The 17,094-nt window shown below is 27.9% G+C and overlaps 2 protein-coding genes across 2 annotated transcripts in view; one reads left to right on the forward strand and one right to left on the reverse strand.

The window, feature by feature from the left end:
* Positions 1-17,094, reverse strand: part of LOC128386014 (probable serine/threonine-protein kinase DDB_G0280133) — a 42,758-nt gene that overhangs the window by 14,765 nt on the left and 10,899 nt on the right.
* Positions 15,147-16,968, forward strand: LOC128386005 (uncharacterized). The gene is made up of 5 exons (XM_053344960.1): positions 15,147-15,436; positions 15,509-15,641; positions 15,714-15,856; positions 15,931-16,178; positions 16,304-16,968. Exons 1-5 carry the CDS (start codon positions 15,391-15,393, stop codon positions 16,496-16,498), a joined length of 765 nt encoding a protein of 254 aa, XP_053200935.1. The 5' UTR covers positions 15,147-15,390; the 3' UTR covers positions 16,499-16,968.

Raw genomic sequence — 17,094 nt, forward strand, 5'->3', positions numbered from 1 at the left:
TAGTGAAGTTGATACATATGGAGCTTAGAAAAATCTAAGACCGAAAAACCTATGTATATTGGTTTATTCAACAAGCATTTTGTTCTATGTAGCTTGAAAAGGGCTTTATTTTCATCAAGAATGTAGAAACGTTGGCACATAGGACGGCGTAGTTGTTTCATAACACCATTTTTATTAAGTTCTAAACGAACATCTGAATGTTTTCTGACATCTTCAATAGATTTTCCGTATATTGCATTAACCATGAGTTTCCAAAAGTTTTTTTCAAAAGGAGAAGAACATTGCATTCTCATTTTTGTACAAAGAACAATATAATCTTTAAGCCAGGGTTTTTGTTTGAAACAAATGATTCGGTGAATCTTTGTAACTACTAAACCTTTTTTAACATAATAATTTAAATTTTTATAGTGTACAACATATTTGGACTTTTTTAGAAAAGATGGAATCAACTTTTCACATACTGTTCGTTTCCTACCGGTTGAAATTAAAATTTCATGTTGAGTTTCACTCAACAAATTATCGTCAATTTTGTTTTGTCGGGAGCGAGCGGGTAGTCATTATGATCATCGTGTAGAAATGATGGATATGTTATATCAACTTCAAAACTGTTCCTTCCTCACTTTCATGGGTTATAGTCTCTGTGACGAATCTATGATAATAATGTTTAAAATTTTCTTCTTTAACAAAACGAAAATCTGAATAAGGCATACTCTGTTGCAATGCGAAACCGTATAAATTGTTAACATCTAGGTATGTAATATAACTATTTTCTTGTGATTTATCATAATCAGGATAATTTGGTATATTCGCTTTAGTAAATCTGGTCATTGCTGAAGAAATACCTCCTCGAATACCCTTTTCAAACATCATTATCATGTCTAAATCTGTTAGTAAATCAATTTCGACATCTGTCTTTTTTAAAGCAGCTGACCAAGTAAGACCAGGCGAAGAAAAAAAATGTAATGGATCTAACTGAAATTGGTTTACACTGATTGATCTGAAATTTTCAAAAACAGCTGCTAATAGAACTACATCGATTTTCTGATAAATGTCTTGAAATTGTCCGATGTTAACTACATCAAAATGTTGCCAAAGATCACACATATTTTGATAAATTTTTGGATCGAGATTTTCGAATTTTAACTTATTATAAAACGCTGATATAGGTGGTAGTGATGTTTCATTGAATCGATCAAAGCTGTCTAAATAGTCATACGGTAATCGAGCTTTCTTGCAGACAAAATTTAGATCTTTGACGTTGAATAATTGTAAAAGATATGAATTTTTTAAATCATCATTCAAGTATCCTGCAAGCTCATCTAGAGAACTAGCAAGAAAAGCATAACTATCAAGAAAACAAATATTATCAAGTTTGAATGATATATACTTTTCCATATTTTGTGGAATAATCTTAACTTTAGTAAACATTTCTTTCTCTATTGCTTTTAAGATTATGTGTGAATCAAAGTTTTTCAAGTTGTGAAATACTACTGGTATGTAATTTGGGGTAGCCATCTTCAGATTACATGGAGAATGAGCTGCCCCTCTATACTTTCCAGTAAAATGATCATGATCCCTTACTTTAACTTCTCCTTTAATTATTTCTTTGTTGCAAATATGACAAACATCGGTAATTTCAAAGTTTTTAGTATCTTCTTCACTCATATAGAAATCTCTTTCTCTTTCAGCAATTAAACTTAATAACGTCTTAACATCACTGATTAATGTCTTCAAGAAATGATATCCGCACTTTTCTCCTCGATAAGATCGATAGTTTGTTATTTCATTTTTATAATTTACTATAACATAACCAAAGCCTGAAGGCTTATGTTCTTGATATTCAAAAGTTTGTCGATTCAAATCTGAATTTTTAGGACAACAAAGAGTTTCAAAATCTGCATATATGACATAAGGAAAAAATGATTGCTTATCAAAAGAGTCAAATTTCAGTTTGCTTCCTATTTCAGGTAATAATATTCTTTGAGATTTGAATTGATAACAAGTTTGTTCATGTTTTAGTAAACTTAGTGATGATGGAAATCCATTCAAACAACTATCACAGAAATGATGATATCGTGAGTTTTTTTCACCTATAAACCGGTTGAAATTTCTTATTGGATAATAATGTTCATTGAATAACAATAAATGTACTTTTTTTGAACGTGTTATATTACTAACATATAGAGGTATCGGGATTGTCTTGCCCCAGTCATATGTTAATGTGTAAATATTAACTGTTACATCATTTTTGCGTTCAAAATATTTGACTTTTTGCAAACTTACGAAGTTTCGAAACCCGGTGAAGTCATATTTGGAAACATATGGGGTATAATTTTTAATTCTGTTTCCATTTTTCTTCACGGGGTGTAAACAAGCAAGAACACTCCACATAAAACAATCTTTTTTAACATCTAGTTGTAAGAAACAACGTTTTGCTATAAAAGATTGAGGAAGCTTCTGTTGTGAACATCCTCCCTGTAATGGTTGATATTTACCAATCCTCAACTCAATCATTTTTACCGAAAGCAAATTCCATCCACTGCCTTTATTTGTAAAGGAATCAAAGTCAATTAAAATTTCCATTGAACTTGTGTCAATAAAATCATTAAATAATTTAATTGTTGTCAGAGGTTTCAAGCTTGAATTAAACATGGATTCTATCCAAACAGTTTCATTGTTTTCTAATCTGTAAAAACAACACAATAAACCAATTTGAGCTTTGATAGCTTTAAATTGTATTAAACATTGCTCAAAAATCAATTTAATGTTTCTTTCTTCTTTTTGGAGAATTGTTTCAATATCAAATGACTTTTTCTCAACTTTTTTCATAAAAACATTCAACGTTTTATTGAAAGCATGTTTCTGTAATACATAACTTGATGGTAAATCAAAGTTCAAATTTATACGATCGAATGTTTGCTGGCTTTTACATATTTGTTCATGAAATAATAAGTTACTAGCTTTTTTGTAAATTTTGCGACAAAACTTACATCTTTTAGTAAATATATCCATTTTAATATATATATATATATACATATATATATCTATATGTATATTAAAATGGATATATTATTTATCTTTTCTTCAATGATTATTAACTGCAATGAGAACTCATCTGGTTAATACATTCATTCGAATGAAAAGTTAGAATGAAACTGTTCATAAGATGTCTTTGCTTTTATACTTTTTGATCGTCTCACTAAGTGATAAAGTTTAATTGCGAAAAAATTCTGGAAGATGGAAGATTATTTTCAAGGTAAAATAGAGCAATAAAATTCGAATAGACATAAGGAAATAAAGTAAGGGAAATAAAATAATAATGTGAATAAAATAGTAAATGGAATAAGGAAATTAAATAAATGGTTCTAAATAAGGAAATGAAATAAAGAAAAGAAAATTAAATATTAAATAAGGTAATGAAATGAGGTAAAAAATAAGGTATAAAATGAAATAAAAAATAAGGTAATAAAATGAGGAAAAAAAATAAGATAATAAAATGATGGAAAAAAAATAAGGTAATATAATGAGGAAAAAATAAGGTAATAAAATGATGGAAAAAATAAGGTAATATAATGAGGAAAAAATAAGGTAATAAAATGAAGTAAAAAATAGGATTAAAAAAATAAGATAAAGAATAAGGAAAATCAAAAAAAGGAAATAAATGTTTTATAACTCAAGAATTTAAATTAAAAAATAGAGATTATCTGTCAGTCATTTTATCTTCGGTAGAAAAAATAAAAAAATATCAAGATCAGGGAGGTATAAAAGAATGATTCAAAAAGGTTTTTAAATCACTGTTATTAAAATTCTTATTACAATCAGTTGAACCGAAAATGTTTCTTTCTTCTCCACCTTCATCTTCTAGTCAAAATTTAAAGTGTGAAAAAAGTCCTATACGTTACATAAAGTTCAGTTCCTTGGCCATTTTACCGCAAAAAGGAAGTTATGGAGCAGCTGGATTCGATCTTTTCTCTGCTGAGTGTATGACGATTCCACCTGGACAAAGACGTTTAGTTTCAACAGACATTGGCATTGATTTCACCACGAATTTAGACTATTTTGGACGTTTAGCTGCACGATCGAACTTAGCCATACTAGGGATCGACGTTGGTGCTGGTATAATCGATTCGGATTATCAAGGTATTATTAAAGTCTTGATTATTAATAACTCTGCTTTGCCTTTTACAATTAAGTTAGCAGATCGTTTTGCGCAAATTATATTTTGTAAAATATGGCCGTGTCTGGGATTGAAAGAATACGACAAAAGCTATGACGAACTCAACACCATTTTCCCTATTGAACTCGAAAATGATACCGACGAAAAAAGCATCTTGGTATCACGAAAGGCTAGATACATTAAGCTACCTGAGTTGGCTAGTAAAAACGCTGCTTCTTATAATCTTTTCGCACCAAAAGATATAATTTTAGAACCTTCAATTCGTACTATAGTTTGGACTGGAATAAGCTTTGACTTTAGACCAAATGCTTATGGATTTATCACAGGAAGACGATCGTTTACAATTGATGGAATTGATACGTCAGAAAATGTTGTGGAAAATAGTTTATTCAAAGAGCTGAAATTACATCTGACTAACACGACTAAGACGCCTGTTTTGATAAGTGCTGGTGAGAGGATAGCTAGAGTCACATTTTGCGAAGTATATAATGCTTATGAGCTTTCTTCTTGTGATCTATTTTTGCTGAAAACTGGAAGAGGAACCGCAGGATTTGGTTCAACTGGAATAAATTAAAATTTTGGATAGTTTCGAAGGATAAATTAGTTTGTTCTGATTTAAACTAAATATATAAAAATAGATTTAGACAATAACTTTGATTAATTAAAAAAAAATAACATTAGATTTTAAAATATTAATAATATCTACATCTTATATGACATTTATTGTAAAACTCTATTTGTGTTATGATAACAATAAATTTTTCGACAAGAAATATTCTTAACTAAGACTATGCATAATACTTCAAAATTCATACATTTATTCTTTTTTAATCGGGACAATCTTGATATCCGAACACAAGGCATTAAAATCATCAACAATGAATTTGAAATCTTCAAATGGTTCATCCATATTTGACTCGTTGTAATGCGTAATGAAGATTTCGAATAAACGAGCAGCTGAAACAAGAAGACCAGTGACCTTTTTACCATCAATGTTACGACTGGCCTCACATCGAACTTTCAAATATTCCAGCATTGCTTCGTAAGTGTTACTCTTTTTCAATAAAAATTCCTTAACAGAGGCTGGAGCAGGACGTGACATTTTTTGATTTATTTTCCAACGATTTATCATGAATTTATTGAAATAATCATTCAGTTTTTTAGGGTTGGATCTCATGTACGATATTTTTTCATAAATTGAAGTCATCTGAAAAGATAAGAAAAAAAATCAAAAATTATTTTAAAACGTTAAAACAAAGGTTGGGTGAATAAATCATTTGGCTATTAAACCAGTTAAATGTTCAGAAAATCGAGACAAAATTTTTTGAATGCTTATTAGTTTATTCGTCTACATCTAAACAAAAGTGATACATTTACTAATTTTTGAAAAAAAACCTAAAACATCTAATCTCTGATAAACAAAAAAAGTTTTCTTAATAGTTCCATTGAGCGTTAATCCAGTCAACCAATTCATCATTCTTGCCATGTCGCATAGGTTTTTTGTAACCATGATACAAATTTCGGTATATCCGCTTTCAACATCTCGCCACCATACGCTGAGACCTGATGCTTCCCGTCTTTCAACCAATATTTTCTAATTTTACCTGTCCTGATACCACTATAAGTTGAGCTTGTGAAGAAAACCAGATTGTCCGAAACTCTGAATTGATTTTGAACATTGAAATCAGATGAAGGTCGCTTATTACGATTTCCTGGTATATTGAAAGATCCATTTCCATTGCCGCAACTGTTTCATTTCTACGATTTCTTTTTCCGCTGGAAGCAGATGATGGTACTACCATCCGTTTCGAGTCATCATCTCGCATTTCCTCATCAATTTTACGTTTCATTTCTGTCTCTTTAACAACTTTCGGTAGATCAATAGAAATTTCAATATCTTCATCTTGAGGTGGTTTTTCTTAGCGATACGCTTTTGACCTTTTGCTTAGTTGAAGTTGATGGTAGCATAACTTGAGCCATTCTAGTCAACAAGACGAAAAATCTTATTTTGGGTTGAATTGAATTACATTGCAATTAACCGCTTAATGGAATAAAATAAGAAATAACAATAGTAACTAATTAAAAACCTAAATAGAGTAAATGATAAAGAAAACTAAAATTTCCATGAAATTCCTTAATATCAGTTGTCATATGGACTATTTTGGAGGATTGCTTATCAGCTGGATAATTCTAACTTTTTATCTTTATTTTATCCTTAGCATCTTTGTCTTTGTTTTCGGAATTTTGGAAGACCAACCCATTCGTCAGTTCCACCATTATTATCCTTTGATAAGTTTAAAGGTTTCATGTCTTCTTTAATGTTATGTATAAATTGAAAAGCTGATCAGTTGTGATCCGAATGAACCAATTTGGTCATTTTTATTTGTTCAAGTTCGTACTTGTAGACAGTTTCATTATTCTCAGGATTTGATTTCATAATCCTTTGGGTCCACTTTGTTCGGTTCAACCATTTCTTAAATAATAAAAGCAAAAATAAACTATATAGCTCTAATGAGAAAATTCTAAAAGAAATTTGATAAATTATCATTGAGATCATTAACTGAAAGAATGTTCATAGAAAATCATGACTAGAACGAAAAGTTCTGATAAATTATCATTGAGATCATAAACTGAAGAATTTTCAAAGAAAACTCATCAAAAGAACTGAAAAGTTCTGATAAATTATCATTGAGATCATAAACTGAAAGAATTTTCAAAAAAACTCATCAAAAGAACTGAAAAGTTCTGATAAATTATCATTGAGATCATAAACTGAAAGAATTTTCAAAGAAAACTCATGACTAGAACGGAAAAGTTCTGATAAATTATCATTGAGATCATAAACTGAAAGAATTTTCAAAGAAAACTCATCAAAAGAACTGAAAAGTTCTGATAAATTATCATTGAGATCATAAACTGAAAGAATTTTCAAAGAAAACTCATCAAAAGAACTGAAAAGTTCTGATAAATTATCATTGAGATCATAAACTGAAAGAATTTTCAAAGAAAACTCATCAAAAGAACTGAAAAGTTCTGATAAATTATCATTGAGATTATAAACCAGAATTTTCAAAGAAAACTCATCACTAGAACTGAAAAGTTCTGATAAATTATCATTGAGATCATAAACTGAAAGAATTTTCAAAGAAAACTCATCACTAGAACTGAAAAGTTCTGATAAATTATCATTGAGATCATAAACTGAAAGAATTTTCAAAGAAAACTCATCACTAGAACTGAAAAGTTCTGATAAATTATCATTGAGATCATAAACTGAAAGAATTTTCAAAGAAAACTCATGACTAGAACGGAAAAGTTCTGATAAATTATCATTGAGATCATAAACTGAAAGAATTTTCAAAGAAAACTCATCACTAGAACTGAAAAGTTCTGATAAATTATCATTGAGATCATAAACTGAAAGAATTTTCAAAGAAAACTCATGACTAGAACTGAAAAGTTCTGATAAATTATCATTGAGATCATAAACTGAAAGAATTTTCAAAGAAAACTCATCACTAGAACTGAAAAGTTCTGATAAATTATCATTGAGATCATAAACTGAAAGAATTCAAAGAAAACTCATGACTAGAACGGAAAAGTTCTGATAAATTATCATTGAGATCATAAACTGAAAGAATTTTCAAAGAAAACTCATCAAAAGAACTGAAAAGTTCTGATAAATTATCATTGAGATCATAAACTGAAAGAATTTTCAAAGAAAACTCATCAAAAGAACTGAAAAGTTCTGATAAATTATCATTGAGATCATAAACTGAAAGAATTTTCAAAGAAAACTCATCAAAAGAACTGAAAAGTTCTGATAAATTATCATTGAGATCATAAACTGAAAGAATTTCATTCCAAACTCTTCAATCTAGCTTAAGATAACTTTCTTCCTTACTTTTATCGTTGATGGATTATTGGATAACGTTATCGATAACCAGGTAAAAAACCAATGATGAAAGCACAATAAGCTAACAAGGGGAAAAATAATCAAACAAAATGATTAGAATTATTATACATAATAATCTATTGATTATTGAATTCAAACTATACTTACATTTTTAATTCAGATTGAATCTCATGTAAAAGAAATCGAACTCAATGAATTCAAACTTTGATCAATTAATATCGTTCTTTTCTGTTTGGTTATCAAACTTCGAATGATAATTTTTCAATTTTCAGTTTCGTATTTATACAAATCGGTATATGATTTAATTACTCAGGAAATTTAATCTAAATTGAAATTAATTCGAATCGTAAAATGTGTGAAGTTCAGTATATTTCAATATAAAACTTGAAAAAATCTTTAAATTGAATATAGTTTAATATTTACATTTAATCAATTTCATTTATCATAAATGAATCGTAAAAAATTATGATTTAATAGTTAATCTAATATAAAATATTATGATTAAATGAATATAAAAAATTAAATTCATTTATTTCCTCAAATAATAACATCATGAATGCTGAGCTTTTGCTGAGCCAAATAGCAGTTTATTACTTTGGAAGATTAAATCAAAAGTGTATTCACCAAGTTGGATTAGTTGACCCAAGATCTTGATTTCGCAAATCAAATCAAGTAGATTAAATCATTTAAATTTTTATTTAATTAGGAAATTGTCCCTAAAAGGCGTGTTTTTCATTTTTCCTATTTTTCTTTTTACCCTAATTTTTAATTAATTTTATCATTAATCAAACATAACAACGGTAACAGCAATAAAATTTCGCTCTTTAGATAAAAGCGGGCAATTGAAGATGATAAAATAATTTAATATTCATGGAAAAGACTTGAAATTCAGATTAATTTCAAACAATTAACAAATTAAATGATTATACTGATCATGTTTTCTGAAAATCTTCACACGATTTTTGGAAAAAATATTTTTTACGCTAGGAAAATTGTAGGAAAATAATAGAACATTGTGATACTAATCGATTCATCAAAAATTTCAAGAAAAAGAGTTAAAACAGAAGAAATTAGAAAACGAGAAAAAAGTTGAAATCAGCTTTTAATCTTGGTAATTACCAAGATTAATTTTGATGACCACTTAGCTAAAATCTTGAATCAGATTAGGCTAATTTCACTTGGTGAAACAAAATTAAATCTCGACTTAATTGATTTCGGTTGGTGAAATGCAAATTTTGATGAGAGTTTTAGAAATCGCTTAGCTATGATTCCAAATCAAATTTAATTTTAATTGGTGAAACAGTTAAGTTTAACTCAGCTGATTTAATCTCAGAGTTAAGCTAGATCTCGGTTGGTGAATACGAGCCTTAATCATGATCAACAAAAAATCATCATCATCATTAAGGATTAAGTTATTATTATAACAACCTCACCCAGGTAATAATAATGATAACAATCAAGTAGACAATCAACAATCAACAAACAAACAAAAAAACGTTAATAGTTAATTGTAACATGTTTATTATCATGTTAATTTTTAATGAAACAAATAATTAAAAACAATCAAATGTAAAAACAATTCACTTAACAACTAAAACTATTGACAATTTAATTATTTTCACAGTTAACTTGTTACCTTGCCAATTTAAGATAATCAATTATATCATCACAATTAACCATTTGCTTGATTAACAAATCATATGGTTGAATATATTAATACATTGATTGTCCACTCCCAGTTTTGTTTATTGTGTTGACCTTTCAACTTAGACTTTGTATCAAACTAAACAAAAAAAAAATACAAACTGACCCATCAAAAAATAAAACTCTTGTCAAGGTCAATCAATGGTTTGACATTTCCGTCAATGAAAACAAATCATCATCATCATGAAACTGTCCAAACATGTTAATAATTTTATATAATAATAATAATAAGTTATTATAATAATATTGTTGATAAGTTTTATCAACTTTTGCTTACCTGTCAAAATATTTTCTTACCTTGTTTAACATTGGGGCTTGGCTTTCATTTTTTAAGTAATCAACTAATCAAGGTATTCAAATAGCTTCATCAGATGATGATGATGATGATGATGATGATCAACAATTTGTTCAACTAGTTTGTGTCAGTGAGAGAGGAGGAAATTGATTGGGAGGAGGAGGAGGCGGAAGAGGAGGTAAACTGGGAGGTAGAAGGTGTTACCAGGTAATAATTTAAGTTTCTTTTATTTTTCTCTTACCAATTATCTAATCAAATTGAATTAAATTTTCTCTACTAATTGAAAATTGCGACTACGAATTATTTTCTTCTTCTTCCAATCTTTTTGATTACTTTGATTGTTACAATTTAACTTCTTAATTCATCTTCACATCAAATCAAATTGGAACAACAAGATTTTCATCATTTTGATTGACTGGTCTCTATATATATATATATATGCTCATAGTCTATGTATCATGTTAATTGTTGGTTTTCAGGTTAATTGATTGGTCCTGTTATTTTCTTATTAATTTAATTAACAATTAAGAGGAGGAAAAAAAAGTTTATACACTTTTTGAGTGATCATTTTTTTCACCGCCAATTAGTTCACCACATGGAGTCACTAGTGTCTCTTTTCGGGGGAAAAATCAATGGAAAAGGGGAAAGGCGGTTAATAGATTAACTTTTTTGTTTATGTAACTAGAATTGATTGTTGATCTAATTTAATTAATTTTATTTTCTCGTCTTTTTTTTACTTAATCTTCACGGTTAATAATTAGGATTATTAGTTAATCTTAACTGTAATCAAATCTCTAATTGATAATCATCACAGAATTTATCAAGCTTTCTCTCTATCTTTTGATAATAAGTTAATTTCTTGACAACTCCAGGAGGGCGAAAGGTAAAAATGTGAGTAATCATCTTCTTCTTGTCTTTATATTTTTCTTTTCTTTTTATTTCTTTTTTTTTCTTCTTTGGGTGAACAGATAAAATAAAAGATGATGATAGAAACAAATTAACATTCCTAGTAAGTAATAATAATAATAATTAAGAGAAAGAAAGAAAAGAAAATGTCATCAATAAAATTCAAAATGGCGAAAATAGAATAAGATGAAAAAAAGAAAAGAACAAAACAAAAAGTAGATTGATAATTGTATCAATGATTCTTTTCCTTTTACTATCTGTTCTATCTTTTTTCTTTCTTTTTCTCTCTTTTATCTTTATTCTTATCATCATCTTCTTCATCTTCATTATCGTTATCTCTCATCATTACCTTTCATCAATAATAATGATGATGATGATTATAATCAACAAGAAAACAACTTGTTGCTTGTTACCTTTCGTTATGGTGACCGGCTAATGATAATTTGCCTATTCATTGTAATATTATCATTATGGGTTAACCATTGGGTGCCCATTGATTGGGTCCCTTAGACTGGACATTCATTACCCTATTCATAACCTAATATATACACAAAAGTCTTGGCTACTTTGTGTTTATCATTAGTTTTGACCATTGGGTGGTCATCGTCAAAATTTTGCATCGAAAATGTCAAAGTAACATTAACATTAATTGATTACCATTTCTCTCTCTCTCTCTCTTTTTAATTATATTTGCAGTTTTTACCAAACCAAATGGGACTCATTGGGACTCGATCAATTTATCAATTGAATCTAAAGACATATGAGAAGCAAATAAGAAAAACAACATTTTGTTAAACCTTATCTAGTCTATTCCTCACCATGGAATCAGTTAATTATTGACCTTTAATTTACTCAACTTTATCATCATCAACGAGTAATCAACAGCATTATTTATGAATAATGAATTGATTGTATACGTCAAAGATAATTGTAAACCGAATGGGCAACAACTACATGGATCACAAGTCTAATGGTGATAATAATTTCAAAAGATGATTTGGTTTCGTTTTATTATAACCATTGTAGGAAAAAGGAAAAAGAAATCAATTTAATCTTAATCAAGATGGAAACATGATCAACAGCAACATGATAAATATTTGTGGATAAAGAAGGAGAAAGTGACAATCTTAATCCAACTCTCTCTCTCTCTCTCCCTCTAATTATTAATTATCCTCTTCTTTAACATCCTATTGACCTAAAAAAGAAGCAAGAAATCAGAGAGTTATAATTATCATCATCAAATCAAATATATTATCCAATTTTGTTACAATTTAACTAATTTCGTGTGTTGGACACACTCAAAAAAAGAAACTACTAGATGACAATAATGATAATATATTGTGATAACCATGATTATAATAATATCTCTTGATATCATTGCCTCTCCATCATCATCATATATTTACCATCAAAGTATTTAAAAGTAATAACTCTAATTAATCAATGATTAATTGAGATGATGATGATTAAAAAAACAAGGTAATTGCTGATATCCTGTTGGGATTTCATTTCATTTACTCTGTTAAATGTTTACAGTTTACCTTTGCAATAACTGACAGGTTATAAAGATCATAAAATGTGTTATAGGAATTAAATCAATTACAGATTATGGTGATTATCATGATGATGATGATGATGATGAGAAAAGGCTAATGTATGGGAAAACCTTGAAAAAAAAGTTCTTAATCATCATCATGAATATTTGATGAATTTCTAGTTAACTTTTCCTATCAGGTTAATGAGCTAAATTGTTAAATTAACTGTTTCTTTTTTTCCCTTAAATTTAACTACTCTCCTTACTAATTATTGACCTTTTAATTGCTTATCCACAACCGATAGTAATTATCTATGTAACTGTTAATTGTTTCCTATCTTGTAAAACATTTTGATTATCATTATTATTATTATTTCAAGTAGGTGACAAAGTGTAACAATTACAATTTTTGCTGTACAATTATTGATCACACCAAATATAACCTTTGATCTTACTGGTTAATTTGGTTGATCAGTTAATTAGTTAATTTCTTATATAATAATTACCTAATCACCTAAAATCAACCAGCAAGTACTTATGTACTTAATTGTAGTTTTAATCACTCGTTCAACAATTTAACCTGCAGGCCTTTGAATTAATATATTTTTTTCTTCTTCTTGTTATAATATAAACATTGATAATCTTTTAATCATTAACAATTAACTAATTACAATCTCACTCACTGTAACTTAAACATCATGTTAACACTTAACCAGTTAAATTGTTGAGAAATCATATTTAATGTATATACAAAGAGCAATTATCTAAATCCACTCATCTTAATCAACACATGTCAATCAAATTAATCAACGTGAAAATATTTAATTGTAACTATTGATCTTTAATCAATTAACTTATGTTAACATTTAAAGTCTTTATTAATTGTTTCAATGAAACAATCAATAATTTAAAGACACTGAATGTTTAATAATATTTACATTAGGTAATAATATAAATCTAATTGTAATTGACAAGTGAAAAAAATTTAATTGCGTTAAGTAAAAAGTTAAGTAGTGATTAATTAATCAATTAATATTGATCAGAGATAATTAATTACAAAACAATCAAGGGTGTTTGTAATCACGATTAAATTGTTAAGGGAAAATTAAAATTTAATTTTTTTTTTCTTCCAATGAGAAAAACCAAATCTAATCTTCTTCATATCTGATTATTGATGATTTACTGATTACTCCAAGATTCAATTTAATTTAATTATCATCGTCATCTTATCGTTATCAACATCATGTTAATCAAATGAAACGAACCAAATTAAATTAACTATTAAAACTTGATTGCTCAGAGAGAGAAAATTAAAAAATTAAAACAGTCACAATGTTATTTAGCCCGGCGGCTTTTAAATTGTTGTTTGCTTTTCTAATCAATTACAACAATCAAAATAAATTATCAATACAAACAAGTTAATCAACCTTGTTTCTTGTTCCTGTATAGTTTAAATGACAACAATTTAAATCATTTCAATCAGAATCAACAGAAAAACAAACTTATGATCAGTTGAAATTAACTATTGGTGAAAAAAAAAGTTTTTCCCTAATTCAGTCAAATGATTTGAACAACAATTAAGTTAATCATGTCGATGAAAGTTAACATTGATTCTAGGAAAATCAAATTGTGGTATTTTGCAAGTAGAAATTAAATTTAAAAAAGTGAATCAGTATCACAACAATTAAGTTTTAATTGTTACCATATGAGAACAGGTCAAGGTTAAACAATTTACTGATCATTAAACTTTCAAATTGTTAGTTTAACAGTAACAATTAACAGAGAGATCAAGTTAATTTAATCTAATGAAAAGATTTATTTCAAAAATCATGATTAGTGGTTAATTGTTGATAGTAAAAGCAAATGATAATAACAATTAATTTAACATCAATCAGCATATAATTGATTTAATCATAATTACGTGATGGAAACAAATATTTAATTGAATCAAATATCAAAGTGTTTCAATTGACAATTAAAAATTTTTTTTTCTTTTCCGCAAAAAAACTCAATTAACTGGTTAATCAATTATTAAATTATGGCTGATTAACTTTCACCCAATCAAAAAGACACATATAAAGTTTTCAAGGTAAATCACAACAACAATTTACCTTTAAATTGTGAAAGAAATCAACTAATTGTGTAAACAATTAAACATCATTTTCTGTCAATTCTGATCAACTTTAATGGTAATTTCAATCTCAAGGTTGATTATCATCTTAATCATAATTAACAACCATAATGTCCTTTGATTGTAACTAATAAATTGTCCTTGATTAAACAAACATAGACATTGAGGTGATGATCATCAACAAAAATAATAGGAAGGTTAATACAACAATTAAGTTTATCTAATTTAAATATTGATTGTTAATCAACTCTAATCATCATTAGTAGTAAAAAAAAAGTCAATGAGACAATTGCGTGATTAACTTTTTCCAGCTCGAAAAATTGAACTTAAAATTAACTTTCTCTTTCTGTGATCAATAATTTAATCAACATTGGAAAAACAAAGACAATCAATATGGTTGGTTAGTTAATTGTTCAATTGATTGTAACTCCAATTAAAATCAATAACAATACAAAGGTTGAAAAGAAATGAGAAAATGAAAACTTAAATAACATTTCCAATCCTCGAAACTAACCAAATATAATCACCGTCCTTAATTGTTGGTTGATTCAGTTGATTATTTCACTTTCACCTAAGCTGTTTGATTGTGAAGTTAAAATTAAACTTATTTATAAATATCTATTCAATTAATCAACTAATCCAATGTAATCTAATTGTAATTGTGACAACGAGAAGGAATTGAAAAAAAAATTTTCAACAACAATTTAGTAAACTTATTTTCATCACCATGAATAAGTTAACAGTTTTGTGTTTTATCCTATTGATTTCAATGGGTAAGTAACAATTAGTTGTTATAAGGTGAATTAGCTTCAAAAATTTGTTAATTGTTGTCCATTTTTTTAAAGGCCAATCGGCTCCTCAAACCGAGTGCACCAAAACTGAGGATGATTTTGATAATTGTGCCACTCATGTAACGGTATTTGGTAATGATGACATGATAATACCAACAAGTGATGAAGAGATGGATAAACATTGCAAGTAAGTTAATTTATCTTTCGAGAGAGAGACAGAAACAATTAATTAGTTAATTAACTATTCCGTTGATCGTAGTAAAAGTTTCGAGGCGGTTCAATGTATTCGTGATTACGTTTCTAAATGTATGTCCAATTTTCCAAAGACCGTTTTTGGTGTTTTCCAATACGATTTCAAACGTGACATGAAAAAACGATGTCACAATAAGGAAGGACGAGCAGGTTCGTAAATTATATTAGTAATAATGTTGATTAATAGAATAATTAACAATCGGAATACCGATAATTAACTTCAGAATTCATGAAACACATGAAGTGCGGCAAAGAGAAAGGTGGATTCAGCCAATTGCACCAATGTATGCGAAATTATGACGCTCAAATGGAATGGATTATTCTAAATGTTCCTAAAGAGAATCGAGTTCTAACCGCTTGTTGTTCCCTCCATTGGGTTCATCACTGTTTCGTTGAGAGGTCAAAGGCCATGTGCGATGCGATAACTGGACCGGAGACTTCGGGTTATTTTGATAAAATGGTTGCAGCAACTGTAAGTCTTGATCGAGTTGAACTTTATCGATGTTGATTGATTGAAATGTTGATTAACATCATTAACTAAATTAGAAACAATTTTATTGATTGTTTATCTCTTTCTTGGTTAATTGTAACAATCAGATTGCTGAAGGCGTTGATTATACTTGCGGTAAACACAAATCATATGAAGATTGTGCTGAACATTTGGATTCTGCAACTTGGAAGACTCTAATTGAGATTGGTGAGGATCCATCAAAGATAAACTTTGTCCCAAGGCATAAATCACCGTTAACAACAGCAATTAAAATGTTTACCGAACTTGATCAAGGATCTTAATCAGTATGATTAAGAAAATCTCATATAAAAACTAATCAAATCAAATAAAATCAAATCTACACACGCAAACAAAATACACATACAACTAACCCCAAATAAACAAACAACCAACAGGATTTAACATTAATCAACATTGATTGACTTCCTCTTAATTGTATTAACAAACTAATATACAATATAACAACAATTAACAAACATGTCAATCAATTTTACTGATCAAGTTAATCCTGTTAATCAAAGATACAACAACAAAATAACAAATCAACTCACACACCCAACGAGACACAATAACATTAATTAATAACCATTTAATTGATAACAATTAGGCAATCATTAAATTAACATGATGTAAATCAATATCTTATTATAATATATATTTAATTGTACAATTTAATTTGGAACCTTAAATAATTAATTTAATCAAATTTGACCGATTGAGAGTAAATAAAAGTTACTTTTAACAAATACAATTGTATTATTATTAGTTAGTTGAAACAATTAAAATCTAAATTGCTTGTTAATTGTTTGTAATTGAACAATTTTTATTTTCAAATAAACTCATTCAATCAGTTAATTGTTTATACATGATGGCAAAC

Source organism: Panonychus citri, unplaced genomic scaffold (assembly GCF_014898815.1).
Source record: "Panonychus citri isolate SS breed McGregor unplaced genomic scaffold, ASM1489881v1 Contig00001, whole genome shotgun sequence".
Classification (NCBI taxonomy): Eukaryota; Metazoa; Arthropoda; class Arachnida; order Trombidiformes; family Tetranychidae; genus Panonychus; species Panonychus citri.

What these genes read in the sequence shown, in the direction of transcription:
- LOC128386005 (XM_053344960.1), top strand. Translation starts at nt 15,391, where the DNA reads ATGAATAAGTTAACAGTTTTGTGTTTTATCCTATTGATTTCAATGG. An exon ending in TATCCTATTGATTTCAATGG is followed by an intron (nt 15,437 to 15,508) that starts GTAAGTAACAAT and finishes ATTTTTTTAAAG; the next exon opens with GCCAATCGGCTCCTCAAACC. An exon ending in CAATAAGGAAGGACGAGCAG is followed by an intron (nt 15,857 to 15,930) that starts GTTCGTAAATTA and finishes AATTAACTTCAG; the next exon opens with AATTCATGAAACACATGAAG.